The sequence below is a fragment of the Columba livia genome, chromosome 11, assembly GCF_036013475.1.
Source record: "Columba livia isolate bColLiv1 breed racing homer chromosome 11, bColLiv1.pat.W.v2, whole genome shotgun sequence".
Classification (NCBI taxonomy): Eukaryota; Metazoa; Chordata; class Aves; order Columbiformes; family Columbidae; genus Columba; species Columba livia.
Genome location: NC_088612.1, coordinates 931,203 through 954,902, shown reverse-complemented (window position 1 = coordinate 954,902; position 23,700 = coordinate 931,203). Strand labels below are relative to the sequence as shown.

General features: G+C 44.3%; 1 protein-coding gene across 9 annotated transcripts in view; it reads right to left on the bottom strand.

Annotated features, from left to right (window-relative positions):
- The window catches only part of MYO5A (myosin VA), an 82,729-nt gene that overhangs the window by 16,123 nt on the left and 42,906 nt on the right, over positions 1 to 23,700 (bottom strand). For 5 of the 9 annotated variants that reach the window (XM_065076390.1, XM_065076385.1, XM_065076388.1 and 2 more), the window contains exons 14-28: positions 21,694 to 21,777; positions 17,815 to 17,976; positions 17,207 to 17,304; positions 16,022 to 16,108; positions 15,816 to 15,924; positions 13,992 to 14,203; positions 12,971 to 13,127; positions 9,341 to 9,580; positions 8,579 to 8,827; positions 7,403 to 7,496; positions 6,616 to 6,764; positions 5,772 to 5,885; positions 3,808 to 3,954; positions 2,994 to 3,047; positions 2,156 to 2,383 (exon numbers count right to left, since the gene is read on the bottom strand). In XM_065076390.1, coding sequence (XP_064932462.1) covers positions 2,156 to 2,383; positions 2,994 to 3,047; positions 3,808 to 3,954; positions 5,772 to 5,885; positions 6,616 to 6,764; positions 7,403 to 7,496; positions 8,579 to 8,827; positions 9,341 to 9,580; positions 12,971 to 13,127; positions 13,992 to 14,203; positions 15,816 to 15,924; positions 16,022 to 16,108; positions 17,207 to 17,304; positions 17,815 to 17,976; positions 21,694 to 21,777 — 2,184 coding nt within the window. The remainder of the gene's footprint in view (positions 1 to 2,155; positions 2,384 to 2,993; positions 3,048 to 3,807; positions 3,955 to 5,771; positions 5,886 to 6,615; positions 6,765 to 7,402; positions 7,497 to 8,578; positions 8,828 to 9,340; positions 9,581 to 12,970; positions 13,128 to 13,991; positions 14,204 to 15,815; positions 15,925 to 16,021; positions 16,109 to 17,206; positions 17,305 to 17,814; positions 17,977 to 21,693; positions 21,778 to 23,700) is intronic. The other 4 variants (XM_065076386.1, XM_065076389.1, XM_021300878.2 and 1 more) reach the window with 1 other exon arrangement.

Sequence of the window (23,700 nt, the reverse complement as noted above, 5' to 3'; positions counted from 1 at the left end):
CCCTTCTGCTTTTTCTTCAGTAAAACTGAAACCACTTCAGAGATGTTTCCAGTCACCTTGGCCCGTCTGGTCTGGGTCACTGCAGTGTCACACTGACAGTGGAACCACAGACTCCAATGAACAGAAGAGCTGGAATTCCGCCTTCTTTTTGACAAACCACCAGATGCTATTCTCCTGAGTAACGTTTTGCACCGTGTTTACAAGAACAACTTAGTGGATGTAAGTTTTGGAGTCTAGGTCTCTATGCCTGGTACGGCTTGTATCATCTAATACGAAAACCAATATGAGATCCTCACAGAATTATTTGCAACATCCTTATGAGATCTTTGTGATTTCTCTGCTACTTATCTCCCCTGGCAATCCATCAAGCTTCAGCAGTCTGAACAGATTTATTACTTCATTGCTGATCGAAAGAAATGATAATTACTGTTACATCTTCAAGAACACCCTACCTGCTGGAGCTCCAATACTGAACAGCCTCTATTTAGAGTCACTTCAGCTTCTCATACGCCTGAACACTAAACGCTCAACTACATTTTCTGATCAAACATTCAGCAGCTCCTGTCTAACATCAACAGATCACAGCATGAGTCTGATCATTTGTTGCATGCCAGTGGTAACAAACACTATAAAGTAAGGCAGTTTTTCATACCACATCCTTTTTGTGTGTGTGTGAAATCTGGAAATTCTGGATTTTGGAAGTTAATAGAGACCTGATTCCTGAATCGCAGTGCTGCTCTTTCACTCCTAATGCACTCAGCCAGACACACTGACCGAGCCGACCAGACCAATTCCTTAACCTTTCCTTTCATGTTCCGGTTACCACAAACCAACAGTTCAGAATTGTTAAATCTGCTTGTTTTGAAATAACTTCTTCCCTTGCGCACACCGGGAAGATGAGGGACGGGGGACACAGGATAATGAGGAAGGCTCTTCAATAACAGCAAAGTAAAGTGCAAGAACAACTTTAAATACACGTAGGTTACTTATGAGAGGCAGGGAAATGACAGCTCAAGTATTGTTAAAGGTTTTTTCAGCATTTAAGAGTTCTGGTTTATAACCATAGAAGAAAATGTGTACCTTATCCTCCTGGCCATCGAATTGGCAGGCAAGAAAGAAGAGAAACAGATCATTAAAGAAACCCGTCTGTGCTCCAGCTGTCCAAGCGGAGCAGCAGAAGCTATCTGCAAACTGGCTGCTCGCCATCCCACAGGCCACCTTCATCTGGCCCTTACACCCACCACTGCTGGAAAAGCAACACTCGTATCCCACCGCTGCTGAAAATAAGTTATTAAAGGATTTGTTGTTCTAGTACTTATTTACAATGTTGTAAATATTACAGAACAATGAGTTTTGTTTGCATTAAAATTAATCATTTTAAACAAGATATGCACACCTTCACGCATCACAAAATTTATTTAGGCCAAATATAACCGTACCTTAGCATCAGCAAGGGAAAGCCAACACATCTCTTCCTTCCTTGCTGCAGCTATGAAACACCTGAGAGCTCCGTTCAATGGAAATGACTAGTTCCTGGATTTATGTGATACCTTTTCGGGTTGAATGACTCTTATTTTCAAAGCTATTACTTCTCTAAGTGTCTCACCAGAATTAGAGCTTTTTAGTAGATATGCATTTCAGTGGTTGTAATCTACTCTCCTCAACAAAACCACATAGCACCTACCAAGCAATAACATGGAGTTTATCTTTGTAGGTCATCTTTATGAAATGTTATTTATTTGCAATCAACTATAAATTTAGAAGAAATTGTTCCTTGTACCTCCTACTGAACCATTAATTAAAAAGAAACCCTAAATACATTTTCCAGTCAAACTACATACTCACTGCAGAAATGATACTGCTCCAAAGGAGATTTATTTCTGCATTGTGATCATCCTGCCCGCCTGCTGTGATCAGTACGGTATCTTTATACGAACGCTGGTAGACAAACCCCAAATTGGTTCCTTAATAGACTCTCCCAATCCAGATGGCTGCAACATGTGCACTAACAATGGATCGAGGGATTACACTTAGAAAGGCTTCCAAACCTAGACCACTTTTTTGTGGCTTTTGGCGCACGCTGTTCAATTAAACAAAGCAGGTGAGTGATGCGGGGAACCTTTACCACGCAGTGCGTCTGCTGACTGCCTTTTACCTTGGGCTGAATCGCCTCCTTCTGGCTCACGAGCTGAGACCTGAGGATGAGGACCTCTTCCTTGCGCACTTCAAGCTCCTCGCTTACTGAAGTGAGCTGGTCCAGGAGGACTCGATAGGCGGGGGCCCCGGGAGCCGTCACCTCTGGAGAGCGCGTCTCTGTCAGGGCCTTCTGCAGCTCATTCAGCTCATTCTTCAGCTTTTTATTCTCAGACTCCAGTTCTTGACGCTGCAAGAAATAGGGACAATTCTGTCACCCGGCAGCTTCCAACGTGCCTATAAACCACAGGTGCAAAACTAGGGATAGAAAGAGTAAAAACGATGAATAACTACAACAAATCAGTGTCTCCCATATCCCTGGCCTCCCGGCTGCGAAGAATAGTGCCTGGGAGGATTTCACCGACAGGGCTAACTTGTCTGAAGAGCAAAATCAGAACAAATATGCATGAATCATACTGATTTCATGGGAAAAAGCTACCGATCTTTTTTTCCTCTTATTCTCTTCTTCACAAAATAAATTAACTTCACAAGGAATACTGGTCAGCAGGCTAAGAAGATTCCGCATCATTCAGTGATATTAGGAACTATTTGTAGTTTTAGTGGTCCAAGGCATGGAACTCCCCCTGGTTCAGGGGCTCCTTTTATTCTGCAGCCACAGCCACACATTCAACACCAAGAAGGACAATCCTACAATAAAAAGATTGCGGGGGAATTTTTGTTCTAGTTTCTCCAGCAAAGACTCTGGAACAGGAGGGCTGGTGTCATTTGCTATGCCACCACATGCAATTGGTGACAACATTCTCACTGGAAAATAACCGAAACATGCTTTGTAGAATTACCTTGAGCGACTCGTACTCCAACTCTGCACCTCTCATGGGAGGCCTTTCCTCCTCCTATGAAAGAACACAGGCGAGTGTGAAAAATACAAACCCAATCCTCTCTGTTCTTTAATTTAGTTGAGGCAGGAAAAGGAGCTGGAATTATTTTCCTACCAAACTGGAAAATATCCTGGTACTGCTGAGTGGTTTAGTTTGAATACTGGCATCGTCTCCTTTAATTTCCTTATGAATTTATGACTCATAATTGGTTAATATAAATAAAATAACGTACAAATCACGCTACTGCCACTGGTAACAAAACAGAGCAGGATGAATGCCAGGATGATCAAGAAATTCACTGGTGCAAGAACAATAAGAAACAATTGCCAAAACCGTTTTCAGATTTTTATAAATACTTGAGGAGACCAAATCAGAGAAGAACTTCACACGACATCTGCTGAACACGTCTAATCCCCGTGCTTTGGTTTTGCGTTCTGGTTGAAACCCTTCTTATTCTGCCTAAATGAACAATTACTCATTCTGTCCAATCATTTAAGTAGAATTTCTATATTGCTTTTAGTTAATAAGTACAGCCTTGGTTTTGTTTCGATTTTAAGCCAAGTCCTAAGCACTTTTTGTTCTTGTTAAGTTCCACCAGAGGACCTCCAGGACCTTGGAAAACTAAATAACCAGACCCAGGCGTAAAACTTGTTAAATAAAGCAAGTACTAGAGGAAGATACTGATTTAGTGAAAGCCAGTCAGCATTCACACAGCTCCTGTTTCACAAGAAGGGACACTCTGGTGTCAGCATTCAGTCAGCGAGAAGGAGCCCACCTTGGCCTTAGCACGGAGAGCTTGTTCCTCCTTTCTGTCCAGCTCATCCTGCAGGGATTGCTTCTCTTGCTCCAGCTCCGTAACCCGTTTCTGCAGCTTGAGGAACAGAGACATGTCCAACGGGGCCTTTTTCTCACTTGGTTCCTGCTTCAGAAAGAACAGAAGGAGGTCAAGAAATATTCCCCTTCCACATCGCCAGGAAGCATGACGGTGAGCAAAGACGGGAGGCAGATGGGGGAGAGAGGAACACGGAAACGTGACTTGATTCTGAGAGCTGACTATGGGCATCTAAAACATTTCATCAGCTGTCAAATGCTATTTTAAAAAGGATCTACTAGTACAAAGCATTTCTAAGCCTAAAGGCCAGCAAAAGAAAGCGCTAGAGACTACCTAGCAGGCAGGAGGTCTGTAATCAGGCATACCTTTTATTCTTACTTGTTTGGAGGGGGAAAGGAGAGAAAAAGCCTGTGGTTAGATTACCTGGAAACAACTGTAATACAGCCTGTTTTTCATTTTAAAGTATTTCTACAGTAAGTTCTTCAGCTACTAAGAAATGTCTCTGCTGATTTATAGGTTAATTTAGTGGGATGTGACATAAATAGGTATCAGAAGATATATTTTATGCCTTTTCCCCTTTGCTGTGCTAATAATGCAGCCTGTTCTGGGCCTAATTCACCAGCTTTCTCACTATTTTCTGGGTAAGGACAAGCATTTGTAATCTGAAAATGAGTGACTGTAGCGGTGACTTCATCTCCGGCCGCTGTTGAGAAGAGTCACAAACCACACCAACAGCTCAGGAAGACCTTTGAGTTTTCCGGTTCAAATTGAGATGGACACTATTTTTAATGTAGTTTAGCATCATTAATCTATATCATTAGTCTAGAGTCAAAGTGGAATTTGAAATCTTCAGGGGTTAAACAAACACAGATTTAATCTTCTCAGTGCTGTATTTATTCACAGTCCTGTGTGAGTTAATTGTTTTCCTTTATATTCCAAGAACCAAAACTGGGTCTAGAACAGCAAATTCAGTAAGTCTATTTAGCCAAAGGAAAAGACGACATTTGGCTCATACGTGAAATGTAATTACAGGTAGTTGCGCTGTCCTCTTCCTGATTATTCATGAATGTAGGAGCATCTTTCTGAGACAATTGTGCAAGGTGAAAAATGAAAGCAGGATGAAAGAGTCCACACAGAGTACGTGACAGCATCAATGTGTCAGGATATTTGCATCCATAGTAGAAAACCATTTTCTGTGGAGGCTTTTGAAACAGTAATGACAGCCTGCAGAAAGCGACTGGAGATAAGCAACCCAGATAAAGGGCAACCGGAGTGAGAAAGAAAGGCTTGAAGCTGCACCACAAATGATCCAGGGTTATTATTCGTTAGCTGAATCAAGAGAGTCATCTTTCTGAAAAATGTTAAACATCCTGGGATCTGTATGGCTGCACATGCAAAGGGATGGTGCATTCTCAGAGTTTTATTTGTCTCTATGAAATAGAGGAAAAATGACCCAACATGAGGTTTTCACGTCTACCAGGGAACTCACTCCAAGCAGTTACTAAGGATGTGGCTAACTGCTTCCCCGCCGCTAATCCTTGACTGTACCGTACACAGAGTTCTCAGCAAGTCTCACCGGTTTTCTCTGTTCCCACTTGCTGCTGAAAAGGTGAATGTGCTTACAAACACTGGCAAGTAATGTTGTACAGATGCTAAGGAACTGGGCAGCCAAGTATCTAGTCTATGTTTACTGTTCCACAGAAGAATTCAAAGCACCCTTTCCTTTTTACACAGGACCACAACTAAGCAGAGAATGAGTTGTTTTCAAAATAGAAGTGGAAAGAGCTGGACTGAAGCATTAGATATCTCAATATAAGATCGTGGTGCTCACAAGCACACATGAAAAAAAGATAGGAATGAATGCAACCATTGATCAAGGAAAAGTTGAGGGGGGTTTTTAACATTACCTCCGTCCTCACTGGTAAGTCTTCTGCTTCTGTGATCTCAGAGCTAAAAGTATATTCAGATTCATTGCTACTGTGAGTTGAATCCGTTCTTTTGTGTCCAGGTTTGGGGATGCTCTGGAGTGCAAATGAAACAGATCAATACCACTGTACGGTTCTCCCTGTGACTGTCTCGTCACAACCTGTAAACTAGCTTTTGATAGCTTGTAATGTTTGGTGTTATTTCACAGCTATCAGAATTTATAAGACAAGACTTTTTTTATTGTGGTGTCTCGTGTCACCTAAAGCCGAGGAGATGTAGCTCCAATCAAATCTATGGAGACAGGTCAGACCCTGCACCATCCAGTGCTGCTGCAGGAACCAGAATCAAGCAACACCACAGCATTTTGTGGGCAAGAAAACGCTTGGTGTACAGGAAGCACCAGCAGCAATTCTCTAACTTGCCAGACATTGTACTGAGGAACATTTTTTCCTCCTGCCACATAATATATTAATAGAACTACTTCAAATTTAACATTGCATGGATGAGGTACAAACAACTCTGGCACATACAAATAACTTCAGGGCAAAACAGGGGCGGACACCACATGTCACTAGCAAAGCCACAGCATAAGTTTAACTTTCTTCACATACGTGCCATCTTTAAAAAAATTAACCACAAATTTTAAATGTATTTGTTTGGCCTGAGCTGATCTGATGAATCAATATTTTAACAGACAAATTCTCGTCTCAGGTACAGGTCACCACCACACAGCTGACAGCAGAATCAGTTTCTAACTTAGACCACGAGATTCTGCCTCAACACGTTTGTGAACAGTGTTTGATTTCCAGATGTTTAGCCACTTACCACCATTAAGTTCATTTCATCCTTGAGATCATCATACCGCTCCTCTAGACGGCTGAACTCGTTCAGGAGGTTCTGGTACCGTAACCGCTCATCATTCAGATCTAGCTCCAGCTGCTTTGTCTCCTCCACTAGCTTCTTCTCCATCGTCTCTGCCACAAAGCACAGGAATCCCAAATGAGAACCCCAGCTCTACCTACCAGGCGGTGCAGCCATCCTGGAGGCACAGGAGTGTGTCTGCACCAGGAACACACATGGTGAAACAGTCTGTCTGAAGCTGGTGTGTGGTATTAGTGCTTCTGGGCAAACATTAAGCCAAACACATGAAGGACCAAAGCACTATTGTGGTGACCACAGAAGGGTTCACTCCATCAAATTAGTTACTCTTGCATTAGCAGTTCCAGCAGGGAGGAAGAAGGGGCACTAGTGCAGTGCTGCATTATGTGAAAAGCAGAATGTGAGATGCTTTATGCCTCAAGCACACAGACCCTCCCCATCGCAGCTGCTTCCATCACAGCCTTCACATCTAGAGTTACACTCTCCTCTCTTTTTAAAAGTAAAACATTTGGTAGCAGTCACTGTCACCAAAAAGACCCCCAGACCATTTGGACATCATGGAAACTCAAACAGTAAATAATTCTAATGCGTGTGAGTTCTTAAAACAAACACACAAAACCATTAAACTAAAAAGGAATGCAAACTAAGGCAAATTAGCCCAGTCTATGCAGTAGAATGTTGCTTTACAAGGTAACATGAAGTTGAAACCCCAAGTGAAGAGAACAGAGCCAACCTGTTATTTCCCTCGCCTGGTCATGGATGCGGCGGTTCAGCTCTTCCTTCTCTGTTTTCAGTAACGTGTTCTGCTCTTTCAGCTCCGATACCAGCTACACAGATTATGAAATATTTGGCTTAGAACGCAGTTCATCTTTCAGCAGTAGCTCTAACAGCAACTACATCCTTCTTATAAGAGTTCAAATACTTAAACTTTTCCTCAGAGAATGAATTCAGTAAATTGTTATGACATTTTCATTTCCCAATTACATGTCTTAAATATGTCCCACTGCAGATTCCCTGGGACGTTTGGCACTATTGCTCATTAGATGCCAAAACTACCATGAACCACACCACTGCGCCATAATATTTTTCAGTAACATCCCAAAGATGTAATTTATTCCTTAAAATAGAAATATTCCTAAAATCAGAAGACACTTGGTACTTCTGTTGTATATTCCATTGTGCTGGGTAACACCATAATCTAACATTTTGCCTCTGCCCAAAAGTTGTGCCACTTCAACTGTGCCCAGCTTTGCCACTTCCTCAGTTGTCTCTGATTATGATTACTATACCTTCCCTTTGCTTAATCAATTAATATTTTTGCTTATGATCTTGCAATGTGTCACAGCAGCATCACCTAATGCTGGAAAGGCTCTTCCAATATTCAAAACCTGCACTGTTATCAGCAAGTAATCTTGACAGGAAAGAACCAATTTCATATGTTCATGGTTAAAGCAAAGATAAGGGGTTAGTCAAAACCTGTTGGACCAGACTGTGCACACATACATGTGTTCAGTAGGCTAATTGTTTAAATTAAGTAGGATATAAGCAGGTTCCTGCATATGGGACAGATTTCTGATATCTATGTAGGTACAATGATTTCATTTTATGAAAGCCCTACCTCTGACTAATTGAGGAAGCTTAAGTATTTGGATTTGCAAATACTTTCAATATCAAAATCTAAACAGATTGAATACGTATATTTACATACAATATACAGATTTAGTATATTTTTCTACCGCAGGTGGAGTTATTTGGGTGTCAAGTCTATTTAGGATTGTACAGGTATAACATGGCCTAAAACCACTGTAAAAATATGAGCCACACAACTGAAGCAGTTAAGCCTGGGCAGAACGTGAGTGGGCACCAGGCCCCTATGAACCTCCTGATGCATTTGAGACTGCACACTCGCCTGCTCGGTTTCGTGTTTGTATTTGTCTGCCCATTCCTCAATGGTCTTCTTCTCAGCCTGAGTTTGGTGCAGCTCCTTCCGGAGCTTGGCGATCTCCTCCTGAAGGCTGAGGACACGGTTGGTGGCGTTTTTAGCCTCCTCCTCGCTCATCCGAAGCCTCTCCACGTCGCTCCGCAGCTTCTCTGTTTCCGTACTGTACGTGATCTCCAGGCTGCTCATCTTCTCCAGCAGAGATTTGTATTCTTTGTTCTTTGCAAAACACAACACAAACATAGCAGCTGCTGGAGAAGTTCTGCTTTACGGGAGCCTTCTAGTTCCCTACAGAATATACCCAGCCATGGGAGCAAAAAGCAGCTTCCCCATTTCAAAAACATTTTGGTCTGTTTTTGCAGAATCGCCTAACAAGATGACAGGACAGTCCAGGCTCTAAGCCTACGCGTTAGCATCCCAAACTCAAATCAGACAGGGAGCCCACACATATCAAGCACCACCACCTCACCTTCCCCTTAAACAGAGCAATTGACACTGACATTAAGGGAGTAGATGTTTTCTCTCCATGCTGCTGAGAGACACAAATGGATGCTTTAACTGTTTCAGTTCTGCTGTGGCCTCCCTTTCTCTTCTATTAATGTTCTTCAGCAGAAAAGAGAACTGATCCTTACAATGAAAATTCACTGCATTCTTCTGCGAATGCCCACAGTGCTACTGAGAAAGGTAACACAAGATTCCTAAATCTTTCCTCTGAGGCCAGGGCGCTTTTACCTGCTCATCAATTTTTCGCTGCAGCTGCATGATCTTGTTCTCCAAGCCAATGTGAAGCTTCTTGTAGCGTTCTACAGACCGGGCCTCTATCTTCAGTTTCTTTAGCTCCCTCTTGGCCATCATGCGCCGGTAGCAGCATTGCAGGTAAACAATGGCCTTCAAGGTCCTGCCGTAGCGCAGGCGAGCCAGCCAGCCTCTGACGTGCTTCTGAATAATGACAGACTTGTGCTCCCGAAGCATCTACGGCAGGGAAAAAACACCATTAGAGCTGCAAACCTCACCTGCGCAGTTAAACAGACTCCATAACGACAGGTGCAAAGACGATGTACGCGCAGAGACACCCCAGCCTGAACAGAGAAACTTCGGGCAAGGAGTAACAGGAAATTAATATGGAATTAATTTAAACAAAAAAGCAGAGGAAAAGACGGGAATAAGGAAGGCGACAGGGAGCAAAATGAAAAGGAAGCAGAAGGAAAAACATGGAAAGCAAGAACTGGATGTGCATGGAAGAACCAGGCATTCCTCTGTGTTGATGTCAGAGCCAAGCTAATTACAAAAATACATGGTACCTGTTGGCAAGATTACAAATACAATCCTTCTTTTGTTTACTGAACCTTTTATCTTGAAACATCTTAGATTCATTGACATATGCTGCATAGGATTAATCAATACAAGGTTTAAAATGACCACCCTTGATGTGCAATGCCGCGAGTACACACTAGAACCCAGAGGGAACTGTTACAAGCAGCAGCCGTAGTCTGTCTGACCAAACTACAAGTTCCAGCCAAGTTAATGAAAACCAGTCAGGATGCAAGCAACCTGCATCAGAGTGTTAGCCAGAAATATACGCTACAAAGAGCCTGCTACTTGGTTTTGGATCCTTCACCCACTGATTCAGTCAGAGATCCCTGCGATCCCACAGACCACAGCTACGCGTGGGGAGCCTGCACAAACCCACAAGGCTTCCAGCACCCTGAGAACTTCAGAGTCCACTTAATGAAGCTTCTGCAAATTAAACAGTTCATCCTAAAGAACAAAACTATTTAAGATTTCATGTTGCTTCTTGGCTTTGATAGTCTAAAGACCACATGCGGTTCACACTCTTGCACTGATTTACCACAAAGCTGATAAGACAAACCAGTAGGGTAACAACAATTTTATTTTCTTTTGTTCTTCTTACCAAATGAACTGTGTTAGAAGCGTTAACATTTCCAGATCAATGGACTTAAAAGGCTCACCGGCAAAGTAGCAAGATTATAAGACACATAGACTTTCTCCCTTAGCATTTATTTCTAAAGAAAAAATGAGGCTTGAAATAGCAGCACTGGGTTAAATAGCGCAGGGAGGTAAGGAAATAGCTCTCAAACGTACAGCAAGGTCAAAAGGCAAAGTCCTTCTGCCGGCGCGTCACGCAGCGAGCATTCCTGCCGATCTCCCGCGTTTCCTGGCACAGCCCTTGGGGTCACCCGCGGCTGTCTGAACGGCTCCAGCACCACCAGCTTTCAACAACATTTTCACTCCAGTCTGAAAGCAACAAATACCTCCATGGTGCAGGGATGGTCCTCATCTGCCAGCGAATTCTCACACCCATGCAGTCCAGTGAGGAAACGAGCCACTCCAGCGCAAGGTGAGAGTATCAGAAAAGGTACCTGATTTACCAGGTATTTCCCAGGAAAGCTTATATAAAAAGCTGTGGAGGAGCTGAACTCCTTGTTAAGCTGCGAAGCACACTGCAATGTCTCGGGCAGAAGCTTTCCCCAGGATGTGTGAAACAGATGATTCAACCATTCTAAATTCCTTGTAGCAGCCACGTGACTGCAACCCATGCCCTCTCTTCCAACAACAACAACAGGGACCTTTCACAATCCTGAGGAGCAACACGTGTACGTATGGCACTGACAGGGACACGGCTCAGCCCAAGTGTGCTGTCACAGGGCAACCTTTCGGTTTCACTCATTTGCAATCACTACGAACTTCAGAACACCCCTGTTTACCTGCCCATTGCATGCAAAGCCCGTGCTGCTCTCTCTGGCCATTCCTGTATCTCAGCTTTAATGACATTCCACCTTAGGAAGACAGGGCACGCACAGCACGCCGCAGGCGCGGTGACAGAACTCCACGTGGTACTGTGCTGAACAATTGGCCGCTCGAGGGGTCGACAGGCGAGTCTGGCCGCTCCTTCGGGGACCCCTCCAGAAACCTGCCGTCTACTCAGATGGAATATAACAGGGTTATAAAACTCTGGGCTACAGGACGTATGGGGCATGTGTCACTTGCACAACTAACTTCAGGCACACGGAATCACTTCCCGTTTTCCTAAGGCTGGCTTTTTGTCCACGTATTGCTGTGAGCCACATCTGACTTCGTCACATCTGTCGGATCGCTGCTAAAAACATCTTACGTAATCTCACAACCTAAAACACGGCTTGTGATCATGAAAATGCTAAGAATTCCAATACAAAGGCAAGTCAATACCTGCACAAAAGAACAGCCAAGTCAAGCACGGGGGTCTTAGTATTTACAGGTTCTTATCAGGGATTACTCGTTTTCAAGCTTTCTGGTCAGTACATATTAGAATGCTGTCATTTAGACATATCCGCACGTGACCATGTAATACAAATGAAAAATTACAGAAACTTCAAATATAAAAGAGAAACATACAGAACATAAGCATTAATTTGCTTTTGGTTATATTCATTCAATACCTACCTGTTTAAGAAAGAAAAAACCCACAAAACAAACAAACAAAGAATCACCCCAAACCAACTCTTTTTTTCCAGCTCATTTTTCAGTGAAACAGAGGCTGACGTTTGAGCCCAGCTAAAACAATTCACCTAGAAAAATGTGCCGGGAAACATGTTGGCATTTTGCAGCCCAGCCACCTGAATCATAATTCTCTTTCCAGCCCTGTAACCACTGAAAACAAAATTCTAATTTCACAATTCAACTTTCATTTCTTATCAAGCATAATCAGGAAAATATTATCAATATCTCAAAGCCAGGGTTATACCAACTTCTCTCTAAAACAAAACCAACACCAATAAATTTAAAACCAGACAAATCTAACTTTTAATCTCCTATTTTTGCGATTACCTCTTTGCTAACATTAAACTCCTTCAGGATATTCCATCAGCCATTTCAGAATCACTGAAACTAGGGATGGAATAGCTATAGCGTGCGTCCCATACGTCTATTGATGTGAGCAATACTGATTTGAACTCATGGAGGCACATTCACACAAGGCCATTCTCAGTATTTAATTGCCTCGACATTCTACATAACAGATGAAGAATTCTTCTCAAGAGAAATGCTGTAAACCCCTGTCAGGTTCTCCATGGACTGCACGGAAAGTCCAGGTACCTCCGTATTAGATGATAACACGAATGTTATAATCTCTAACTAATCTCTAACTAAATGTCTCTAAAATGACAAGTTCATTGACTGCAGCATTGGATCTTTCTCATTTCCAGGTGCTGTCCTTCAGCCCATGCGGTGACATTTTGTTTGTGCATTACGCGTAACACACGCACACAAACATTTCATATTCCCAAGGGGACACCACAGAGCAGCTCTGTTGTGAAGGTATGTGGAAATAAAGCTTGAGTTACGTAAACCATGATGATTTCTTACCATTTGGTACTTGTTCCTGGCCATGTAACCTCTTAGGAGAGCCTGAAGAGCAATGGTAGCATCTCGCATGCGCTGGTATCTTTTGCGGACCACATACATGCGCTGGAACTTCTGGATGGTGATGGCAGCCCGTGTTCTCCGCAGGAACTTGGCATAGCTGAGCAAGAAGAAGATTACAAATAACACCTGTCATTATTTTTCAGTGCTCGAACACTGCTTTTTTATATCCTATATCTTTATCCTCTCTCTCAAGAGCCACATTTTCTACTTCTGCCTCTTCCTAATGCCGCCAGTGATACAGCATATTGACTTGCTATTCTACCGTACCGCGGTACAACAGAACGGCAAATCAACAGCAACCTTGCAAGGTTTTACAGGGAAATGTTGCCATTTCCTCTGAGAACTGTGCTACAGAACCAACAAGATAAACTCAGCTTAATTTCTCATCACCTTTTCTCCAGCTTTAAAGCTATTTCCTCTATGGCACCTTCCAGATCTCCTCTCTCAACCTCAACCTGTAGAAAACGGTTGCTCATTCTTGGCCCCCTCAGCAAGACAGTTACAAAGCATCTTTGATTCCTACAGTCTTCATAACCACCTGATCTTTGAATGATCCCACCTGCACTCCCACACACTTCACTCTGGCTCTTTCACGGCCGTTCCTCAGAAGTCAGTCCACACCAATGACTGATGAGGAATGGCTTCTCCAGCAGGACAGACAGACCAGCCGGGAGGGCACATGGAATCTGAGCAACAAGGACTCAGCCCAGAGTCCCGCTCTACCTCACCTCAACGTCTCCTAGCACCACCTGTACCCTGTTCCTGCGACCGACCTGCTGTTCTCAGCATCACACAGCCAAGGACAGACACACTCATTATATTCTATTTCCTTCATTTCCCTGGAAAATTATTTCCTCTCAGCTAGCACAGGAAGGAGAGAACAAATGTATCACATTTCAATGTCCTACTTAAAGGGATGTGAATTGAGGCTAGCGGGGGTTTTCCCACGAGCATCGCTTACCATCGTGCCTGGTACCCTCTGACATGTCTCTGAATGGTGATGGCAGCCTTCCTCATACGCACGTACTTCTTTCGCATCAGCCAGCCTCGGATCGTCTTTTGGATGCGAATACAGGCAGCTCTCAACTTATCTGCCCTGATTTTTTCCAGATAGGCTACTTGACCAGCCCGGAAAAATATTTTTGTCTTACCAAACTGGTACTTATCCTTGTCCTATTTTCAGAGGTAAAAAGAGGATCAGTTACAGTGTTAAACATTAGTGGATAAAAAAGGCACAAAGGGCTAAATGAAAGTAGAGTTAGTATTATCTGTGTAGGATTTCAAGTAAAACTAGACTTAAATTAAATAGTAGAGGAGAGTATTTTCTCTGTATGGTTCTCTTAACAAATTAATACGATAGGCCACAAAAGCATGGCCTAAAGGAAAACCACAAGATCTTTGCTTAGACAAGAATTAGAAGAGATGTGGAAGGCTACAGGAGGTGACAAAGGGCCCAAAGGATGAAAGTGGTACACGCCATGCACATGCACCATTTCCTGCTTAAATTGTAGATGACCCCTCTGAATGGTCCAGTTCAGCCATATAACACAGCACCAACGAAACAGCTGGGGCTTCAAACATGCGCGTGTCCTTCACCGCATCAGGACTAACCCAGGACAAAGCATCTCCCTGCTGCTCAAACACAGCTGAAACTTCAGAACTAAACCACAAAGAGAATAATGCTCTTCCCCTATAGGCTGCAGTACTCCTTGAGGGAAAAACTGAGAATATGCAAAGGTACATTGAAACAATTAATTTTGTTGATTGATGTTGAGTTAAAAGGAACAACAGTCAAAGAGATACAGCTTAGGATACACTCAACACTATAAATACAGACATATGCTTGTAAATGAAAAGGTTTTAGTTAAGTCCACCCAGTGACACAGAATTCAAACAGCTGAGTCCCAGCCTGCCTGCACAGTATTTATCTTTTTGTTTCCATAAACATGCTAACATTGGCATTGCAGCTCAGCAAGGCAGGCGTGCTTCCTTTCGTATCTTCAGTAAACTTTGCCTCTTTCTCTTCCCAACTGACACTTCCGAGTACGTCTCAGTTAACCTCCTTCAACCCAGAGCTGCCTGGAACTGCCTCTTTGGAGCCCACCTGCCCTCCACCCTCCAGCGGTCCTTAAGAAATGCTCAGAAACAACGGGGGTGGATCACAGCCCGGGCACGCGGGATGCAGCTGGGGCAGGAAGGAAAGCAGGGAGCTGCGGGGCACAGGGACAACCACGGTGCCAAGCAGGGAGGAAGTGTCACGAGCATAAAGGGAGTGAGAAAGGTTGACTGGGGCACAGGAGCTGAGAGGAGCAGTGTGAAAGACACAAATACATTCCCAGACAGAAACGACTCCACATTAGAAAACTTATAGATAAATGCATCTTACTTAAGGTGTGGTTAATACATCTTGCCCTTTAGAAAGATAAGATTCACCCTTCACCCGCCCACACTGAAAATCACTGTCTTCCTTTCCTGCGATACACCGGGAAATTCTACAGTTTAGTGCAGGGGTGTCAAGCTCATTTTCACCGGGAGCCACATCAGCCTCGCGGTTGCTTTTGAAGGGCCGAATATCATTTTAGGACTGTACAAATGTAGGAGTAGTTACATCTATACAGTCCTAAAATGACATTCAGCCCTTTGAAGGCAACTGCGAGGCTGATGTGACCCCCCGTGAAAATGAGCTTGACACTCCTGGTTTACTGGTTCAGTACTTTGTAGAAGTACTTAAGGGAACCTTTTACTCCCTTCAGATTCCAGATACTCTCAGCACTAAGTCTAGTACCAGAATCAGCTTCTCCAGGACATTTTTACACGTCTGCTTTCGGTCACTAAGGACATCTCTCTGCTTCATCAGAACACGGTAACGGCTGAAGAACTCTTGGTACGTCCACCTGTCCCAAAAACAGAGGCAGTGTCAGTCTCAACAATGAATAATTCTCTTAAAAAAAGGAACTGCAGCTGAAACAATCTAAAGAGCAGCAAACACACCTGGAGGGGAAGCCAGCTGCACTGATTCGGATGGTCTCCAGGACACCACAAGCTCTCAGCTGCTGCACTGCCCGCTTTTCATCAAACCTGCGTAGGAATAAAAAGAACCTGTGGGTGCAGGGCTAGTTTTGCATCACATGGGACCCCTGGCCCTGCGCACACCCAGGACAGCAGTGGCAAGGAGGGGGAGCAGGGGTGCGATGCGCTGGGTGGTTAACAGGTCCAGCCGGTGCTCCTGCAGCTGGGTGATGGCAGAGGACAGCCTGCCCGGGCACGGCCCCAGCTGCAGAGCTGCTCGCCCTGGCCTGCCCCCCACGGGCCTGCCCCCCACGGGCCTGCCCCACAGCCCCCACGTGCCCAGGTTTTAACCAGACTTCTGAGACAAGCTCCAAGTTCACATGTGAAAAAAAGATAAGGAATACGACACTGGAACCTGGAAAAGCAAATTGCAGTAAATGAACTCAAGGAGTGCAAACTGCCAGTCACATCTAACACAGCTAGCAATGTAAATGGTGGCATTTTTCTCATCTATCACCATAAACAAAACAAGCATCAGGAATCACACAGAATCACAGAATCAACTGGGTTGGAAAAGACCTCAGAGATCATCAAGTCCAACCCTTGGTCCAACTCCAGCCCATTGACTAGATCATGGCACTAAGTGCCATGTCCAATCTCAGTTTCAAAACCTCCAGGATGGTGAGTCCAGCACCTCCCTGGGCAGCCATTCCAATGCCTGACCACTCTCTCTGCAAAGAATTGCTCTCTAATCTCCAGCCTCAATTTCCCCTGGCAGAGTTGAAGCCCATGGCCCCTTGTCCTATTGCTGATGCCTGGGAGAAGAGACCAATCCCCACCTGGCTAGAACTGCCCTTCAGGTGGTTCTAGAGAGTGCTGAGCTCAGCTCTAAGCCTCCTCTTCTCCAGACTAAACAAGCCCAGCTCCCTCAGCCTCTCCCCAGAGGGCTTGTGTTCAAGTCCCTTCCCCAGTCTTGTTGCTATTTCTCCTTCTAAAACCATCTCCTGCTTAAGTACATGTACACATGCACAATGAGTCCATAACAAGAGAAAGACCCGCCGCTTCACTCAGGAGTGAGCAAGGTTTAGCAGAACCTTAATCCCCCGAGGCCTCGGGTAACTCCCTCCCAGGCACAGCCTACGGAACCATAAACATGAACCAGCTTACGTGAAAGGAAACTTGAAGTCGTTAGGCTTAATACAGCGAACGTAGTGTGGAGTTGTAGCGTTTAGGGTTTCCATCAGCAGATGAAGAGAGTTTCGAAACTTTGGAAAAGTAAAAGGGAAAAATATCAGGGAATAGCCTTAACAAGCTCAGTCATGCTTGAGATAAACTCTGGAAGCGGACCTAGGGATATTTGTTTATTTGTAGTAAAGTTTTTGGTGCTAAATACCATCTTGGTTTTGTTATGGCAATAGATTTTAGCTTCAGATACCATCTTTGGGTGAATTATGTTACAGCGAGATTTCTAAGTGTTAGGCTTTGCAGAAGTAAAGCTCCTATATCAGCATGTGATAAATTACAAAAACATGGGATAGACTGAGTTATTTTCAGCTTTTGACTGAGTTTTGGTTTTGGCAGCACAGTAAGAACTGAGCTCCCTGAAACTGTGGCCCAAAATGTATTAATAATTAAGGTATATTTGCTCCAAAATGTAAGTCACAATCAACGGCATAAGTCTCAAAACCACAAGAGTGGCCAAGCACCAGCCCCCCCGAGACCTCTGAGCCAGCAGGAGGCAGAGGTGATTTAACAGAGCCGCACTGCAGACTCACCTGATGGCCCACGGTTTTCTTGTGCTCCTTGCTGGCTTGACCTGGCCTGGCCTTGGCTGGTTTCACAGCCGTCCGAGACAAAGGCACGCGCCCTGACGGGGCTGCTGATGTGGGGCTGAGCACCTTCTCCTCATCCTGGAATAACTCCGGGAGCAGCTTAAACTGGTACAACAGCGGAAAAGATACAGAGGATAAGAATCCAGCAAGTGATTGCACCCGTTTGTGTTCACGAGTTAGAATCCAGGCTCCATTTTTGTAAGCATGTTTGTTTTGTTTGTTTGAGCTCCACATGGGGACAAATGCAAAAAAAAATTCAAACTAGTAGGATAGTGAGTGGGCCACGATTTAATACTACAAACCTTGCGGATTTGATCAGTGAGTGTCCTTCTGGAGATAAAATTGTGGTTTGAGTTTTCATAGAGCGAGCAACAGCTTCCACGTGAAACTGTTAGAAGCTCACAGCAGTTTCGTAAGTACCAACTGAAATTATATATGGCTGCTTTGATCTAAGAAGGAAGCAACAGGGTCCTCTCATTCCAGTGGTGCATCAGACTCCTTTGTGGTGAGAAATATCTAGGACACTCAACAACCCGGCAGGCCACAAAGAATATTGCTGCTTTATCGCTCTGTCCTGGTTTTGGCTGGGATAGAGTTAGTTTTCTCCCTGGTAGCTGGTACAGTGCTGTGCTCTGTATTCAGAATGAGAATAATGCTGATAACACACTGATGTTTTAGTTGTTGCTAAGTACTCGAGGACTTTTCAGCCTCTCAGGCTGTGCCAGGTGCACAAGAAGCTGGGAGGGGGCACGGCCAGGACAGCTGATCCAAAGGGATATTCCATACCATAGGACACCATGCTCAGTATATATTCTGGGGGAAGCTGGCCAGGGGAACTGCTGCTTGGGACCAGGCTGAGCATCGATCACCAGCTAGTGAGCAACTGCATTGTGCATCGCTTGTTTTATTTATGATGATTACTATGATTTCCATGTCTCTCCTATTAAACTGTCTTTGTCTCAGCCCACGAGGTTTACTTTGTACTTCCAGATCCTCTCCCCATGCCCCCGAGGCAGGGGGGTGAGCCAGCGTGTGTGGTGTTCGGCCGCCTGCTGCCCTAAAACACAACACACTCAAAATTGAAATAATCAACTTCAAAAAGGAACCAACAACTAACTGGCCAAATTTATCCGACTTAAGAACTTCCCTCAAGTCAGTGGAAGCGAAGGGAAAACCTGAAACATCTTTCCAATATCGCTCAGGTTCCCTGTCTCTAATGACTCCAAAATATCCCCATACATAATACCTGCTTTGAGGTAACATAGCTAAAAATAACACCACCAGGCCTTTCTACTGACATCTATGGCACTTCAGAAGCATCGTAAGAGGAAGAAAATCTGAGCTTCTCTACCTGTCAGTGAATGATCTTTTATCTAGCATTTGTGCATTTTCTCCAAAGAGACAGGAGCATTGGGTTTTCAGTATTAGAAAGTGCTTGGGCTAAGAACAACCTAAAAAAGTAAAAAAATAGGTTTTGCCTTATAAAACTTGGTGAGCATGCACAACATCCAACGAAACATGCTGCGCAACAAAAGGGTGCCTGTGCTCTGTGGTTGTGCTGGATGGGCCCGCAGAAAGCACCAAACATTCCTCAATAACATCTAGTGCAGCACCCCAGCATCATATAACAACTACGAATGCTACAAAGCTATCCTGAAGTCCTGAACTGCAAAAGGAGTATCATGGCTTAGCCTCAACCCGACTGCCAGATCAGGACCACGATCACCTGAGATCACCTCAGAATTGCATTTCCAGGGTGATTCAGCCCGTCTCCTGCTGACTCCACCACTACCTCCCCCGGCTGCCCGCAGGCAGATGGAGCACATCAGTGTGCGCGGGCACCAGAGCTACACCAGAGCTACACAGCCACCTTCATCCCACACAGAAACTTATTTGAATGCAACATGCTTTGTCTGAAGCTCCTGATGCTCTCACACACCAGGCTGGGGGCAAAGGGGCTTCCCCGTGTCTGGACTGCAGATGGACAAGATCTCCTAAGCTATCGGTACACAGGTCTCATTCCCTTTTTCCAACCCCGTGAAAGTGGGCAAGTGCATTTCAAAGGCACCGTTTTCACGGACACCGCCGCAGTTAGTGCTGGCAGAAGAAAGGAGCAATGTGTGGCCTTCGGCAGCAGGATCAGCAACCAGAGAGCATCATCCATATGGGGGGAATTCACGTTCTCCTTTGGTTTTGGTTTTTAGTATTTGATGAATTCTCTTTGTTTCACAGAACACTAGGAGTGTTCGAAGAGAGGGAACACACTGATCAAAGGGCAGATAATTCACATAGTAGAAAACAAGCAAGCAAGCGCTTTTTCCTGTAATTTCTCCCGATGACTTAACAGACATGCTGCTAACAATCTCACAGACCATTTCCTTCAGAACAGAGCCATGACAGAAGGTTTTAACAACATGCCAGTAGCAAGCATAAAAGCTGAAGGACTGCTGCACTGCTTTCATGACACATGCATGGAAAGTGAAGTAGTTCAAAGAGGTCCTGTGGGTGGATTCATGGAGAATGCCAAAATACACAGCTAAACACTGCAGGGCCTGCCAAGGGAAGCGTGAGTCATGCAGTGTGGGGAGCAAAGCGGCACTGGAGCTGCGTGTGAGAGCCTGTGCATGGCAGGATGGCAGATGATGCATTCAGTTCAGAATTACCTTCTGTTGAACGTACACAGCAAGCCCAGAAAACAGGGACAACAACAAAAAATGAATCAGAAACGCAATCCCGCTACAATTACTAATGAAAAATAAAAATGAACCCTTCTTCTTTTGAAAATCTGTTTTCTTCATGGTTGAATTTCTTTTTAACACCGGTTTTGGTAAAATTGAGCACTGGGGAAAACCGTGTTGTTTCTTAGTGTATAGACTGAACCGCCCCCGCACAGCAGTGCCGCACTCAGCCCACCGCAGCGCTTCCCTCGGCAGAAACGCTGCTCTGGGTCTTCTTTATACCACGTTTGAATAATTTAGCTACATATATCTGCTCAGAATGGAAACAGAAGAGAAAAATGTTGTTTTTCCTGATAGAATAATAATTTTAAATAGGCTGGACTTGCTTCCTGGGGCATGAGAGCCAGCACATTCCCAACAGCCATCGCAGCATAACGTCAAGGTAATGGCCTTTACACTTCAGAAGGGCACAACCAGCATTTTTGCCATTAAAAAAGCAGACGATGGCACCGAAGGCCTGTTCTGTAACATTCCTTCACACAGCGTTTTTTGATTCAGATGTTATCTTTCTTTCATAGATATCAATAAATGGCAAGACTCCATAAATTCTGGTTCGTGTCCTTAGGGTCTATACATTTCATTCCGCTCTCATTTTGCTCCAGGAGCAGAACTTGTCTTTCCTCCAGAAACTTTCTGTTCATCAGGGCCATAAACAAGGAGCTTCTGTTTCCAGATCGCAAAATTAAGGCCTGACCTGTTAAGCCTTTTTATACTACTCTAGCATATTTGAAGTTCTTGATGCCTTGACAGAAAATATAGCAACGTTTTGTAAAAAGTAACACAGAACAAAACGAAGAGAACCCAAACAAACACAAACCCCCCACCAAACCACCAAACAACAGCAACAACCAAACACAACACAACAAACAGTGAAATCAGCGGCTAAATACAGACCGATCTTCCACGGAGCAACATTAGGCTCAAGGACCTTCTCATTTCATACCGACAGGCAAGTAAAATGCAAACTGGGTTCAATTTCAGTTGATCTTATGCTAAGGGAGAAATATTTTCCAGGTTTCTGAGAAATTTTCTGTGACTCTTAATGTGAGGATCCACAAGAAACAAGAAAAATCCTTATACTAACCTTACTCGATTTTAGGACCTTAATTTGTTCTTCATAAACTGTGTCTTTATTCTTTTCCAAAAAGCCTTCGCATTGATATTCCACCTGAAAACCATCATTTTACAAAAAAAAGTTAGTATTAAAAGCATTTAATAAGAATGTTTTAAATAGAATTCACCAGCTGTAACATTCACATTTAAAACAGATCATTCTTGTGGATGCTGAAAAGATCAGCTCCCAAGTGCATCTTTGGCAAGTATAGATTTTCCTTAAAGAGAGTGCTTTTCAGTAAAATGTAAAATATTAAAATATCTAGACATGAGCACTGGTATTGCGTGACACCAGATGCGTTTCAGTGCTGAGGGATGCTTGTGTAAGTCCGCAGGATTGAGCGGTTTCCGTAAAGGTGAAGAATCAAAACGTGCTGAGCGTCTCCTTCACCGGAGTTATCAGGGCTGCAAAACTGCATGAAATCCCGATGCAACTGAGAACAAAATACCTCATCTCATCTCATCGGCCAAGAGGCAAGAAGTAGATCTGCCTGCAGCTTTTTATGAAAATGCCTGATTTGTACTCAGAAAGACTATTTTATCAGAAGCAATGGAAAGTCTGAATGTTGTGACAACACACAACAATCCTTTCTCACAGGGCCACAGTGTCTCCTGGAGCAAAGAACAGCCAGAGCATCAGATAAAAACCTCGTATTTATACCACTGTCCTAATTCAAGGCTGAAGAAAACCACAAAACTACTCTCAAAAGTTTATAGCTTAGAATTCGATATTAAATTATGTAAGCATGCTCACTCTTCAACCTCCTATCAGCAGAAGTGCAGACTGTAAAATACAAGAGCGGACCTTTATAGCGATTTTGTTGTTTCGGAGCAGGCAGCAGCTCTGTCAGTACCGCCAGGTGGCCGCGCTGCCACGACACCACCACACCCGAGCTGCAGAACATTGCCGGCAATGCCCAGGGGTGCAGAAGGCAGAGGACCTTCCCCCCGCTGGGGCAGCACCGATGCTCTGACCGCGGGAGACGATGCCACGAGAGGGCGGCAGAATCTCTGACTTCTCCCGCAAAAAGCACCAGGCGCAGAGGTTACCAACCCGACAGCTTCAGTTGTTCTTCAAGATGTCTGTGTGCGTTCCCGCAAGCACACGGGAGAGCACCGAACGCTCCGCACAGACACGCACCAGAGCCCGCAGCTCGCAGGAGCGGCCGGGAGCTGCTTCCAGCTGCCCTCGCTGCTCAGGTGGCAAGGGAAAGCCTGGTTTGCAAATGTGAAAGTTCAGCCTAATGAACGGTATAGGAAATATTCATTAAATCCGTCTTGTTCTCCCATGCACCAAACAGAGCAGAACTCATGAATTTCAACTGTTACAGAGCTGTTCTTGCTGCTTTTATTAACAATAAATGCAACAAGAACAGGACTCCTTTCCTATGCATAAATGCAAGAAGCAGGGAGGAATCAAATGGAGGCAAACAAATGCTTCCAACCCCCCGTCAGCACATGCGGATAAGAATCCCAGAGCTTCTCCAAACTGTTTTGGACAAAGCCAACAACATTCTGAGGCAGCTTCCTTGTTTAGCGGGACAATACCTTAAATAGAATTTTTTAGCATTTGATTTTAACCTGAGGAGTTGCTCAGTCTGATGCTGCGTTGCGGGAGCTGAACAATGCATGCACTCCACTGAGCTTCCCCTTGACCAGCTTCCCAGAAAGAGCAGCAGAGCGGGGGGGAGCAGGCACATCCTGCCCCAGCGATAAGAAGGGTGTGGGAACCTCTCTCCTTTTGCACATTAAGATGGCAGCAAACCCAACACATTTTGTTGTTGCTCTCTAGCTAAAACTACAGTGAGATATACGATTTTCTATCTTGTATATTTCCATAGAAAAACTGGAATTGACGCAATTACGCTGTGAATTGAAAATACGCTAAGCTGCCATGTTTGGGAAAAGGACGGTCGGTGGTTGCAGCATGTGACAGGAGTCAGAAGCTCTTGTTTGCGTTCCTGGTTCTGCACAGCTG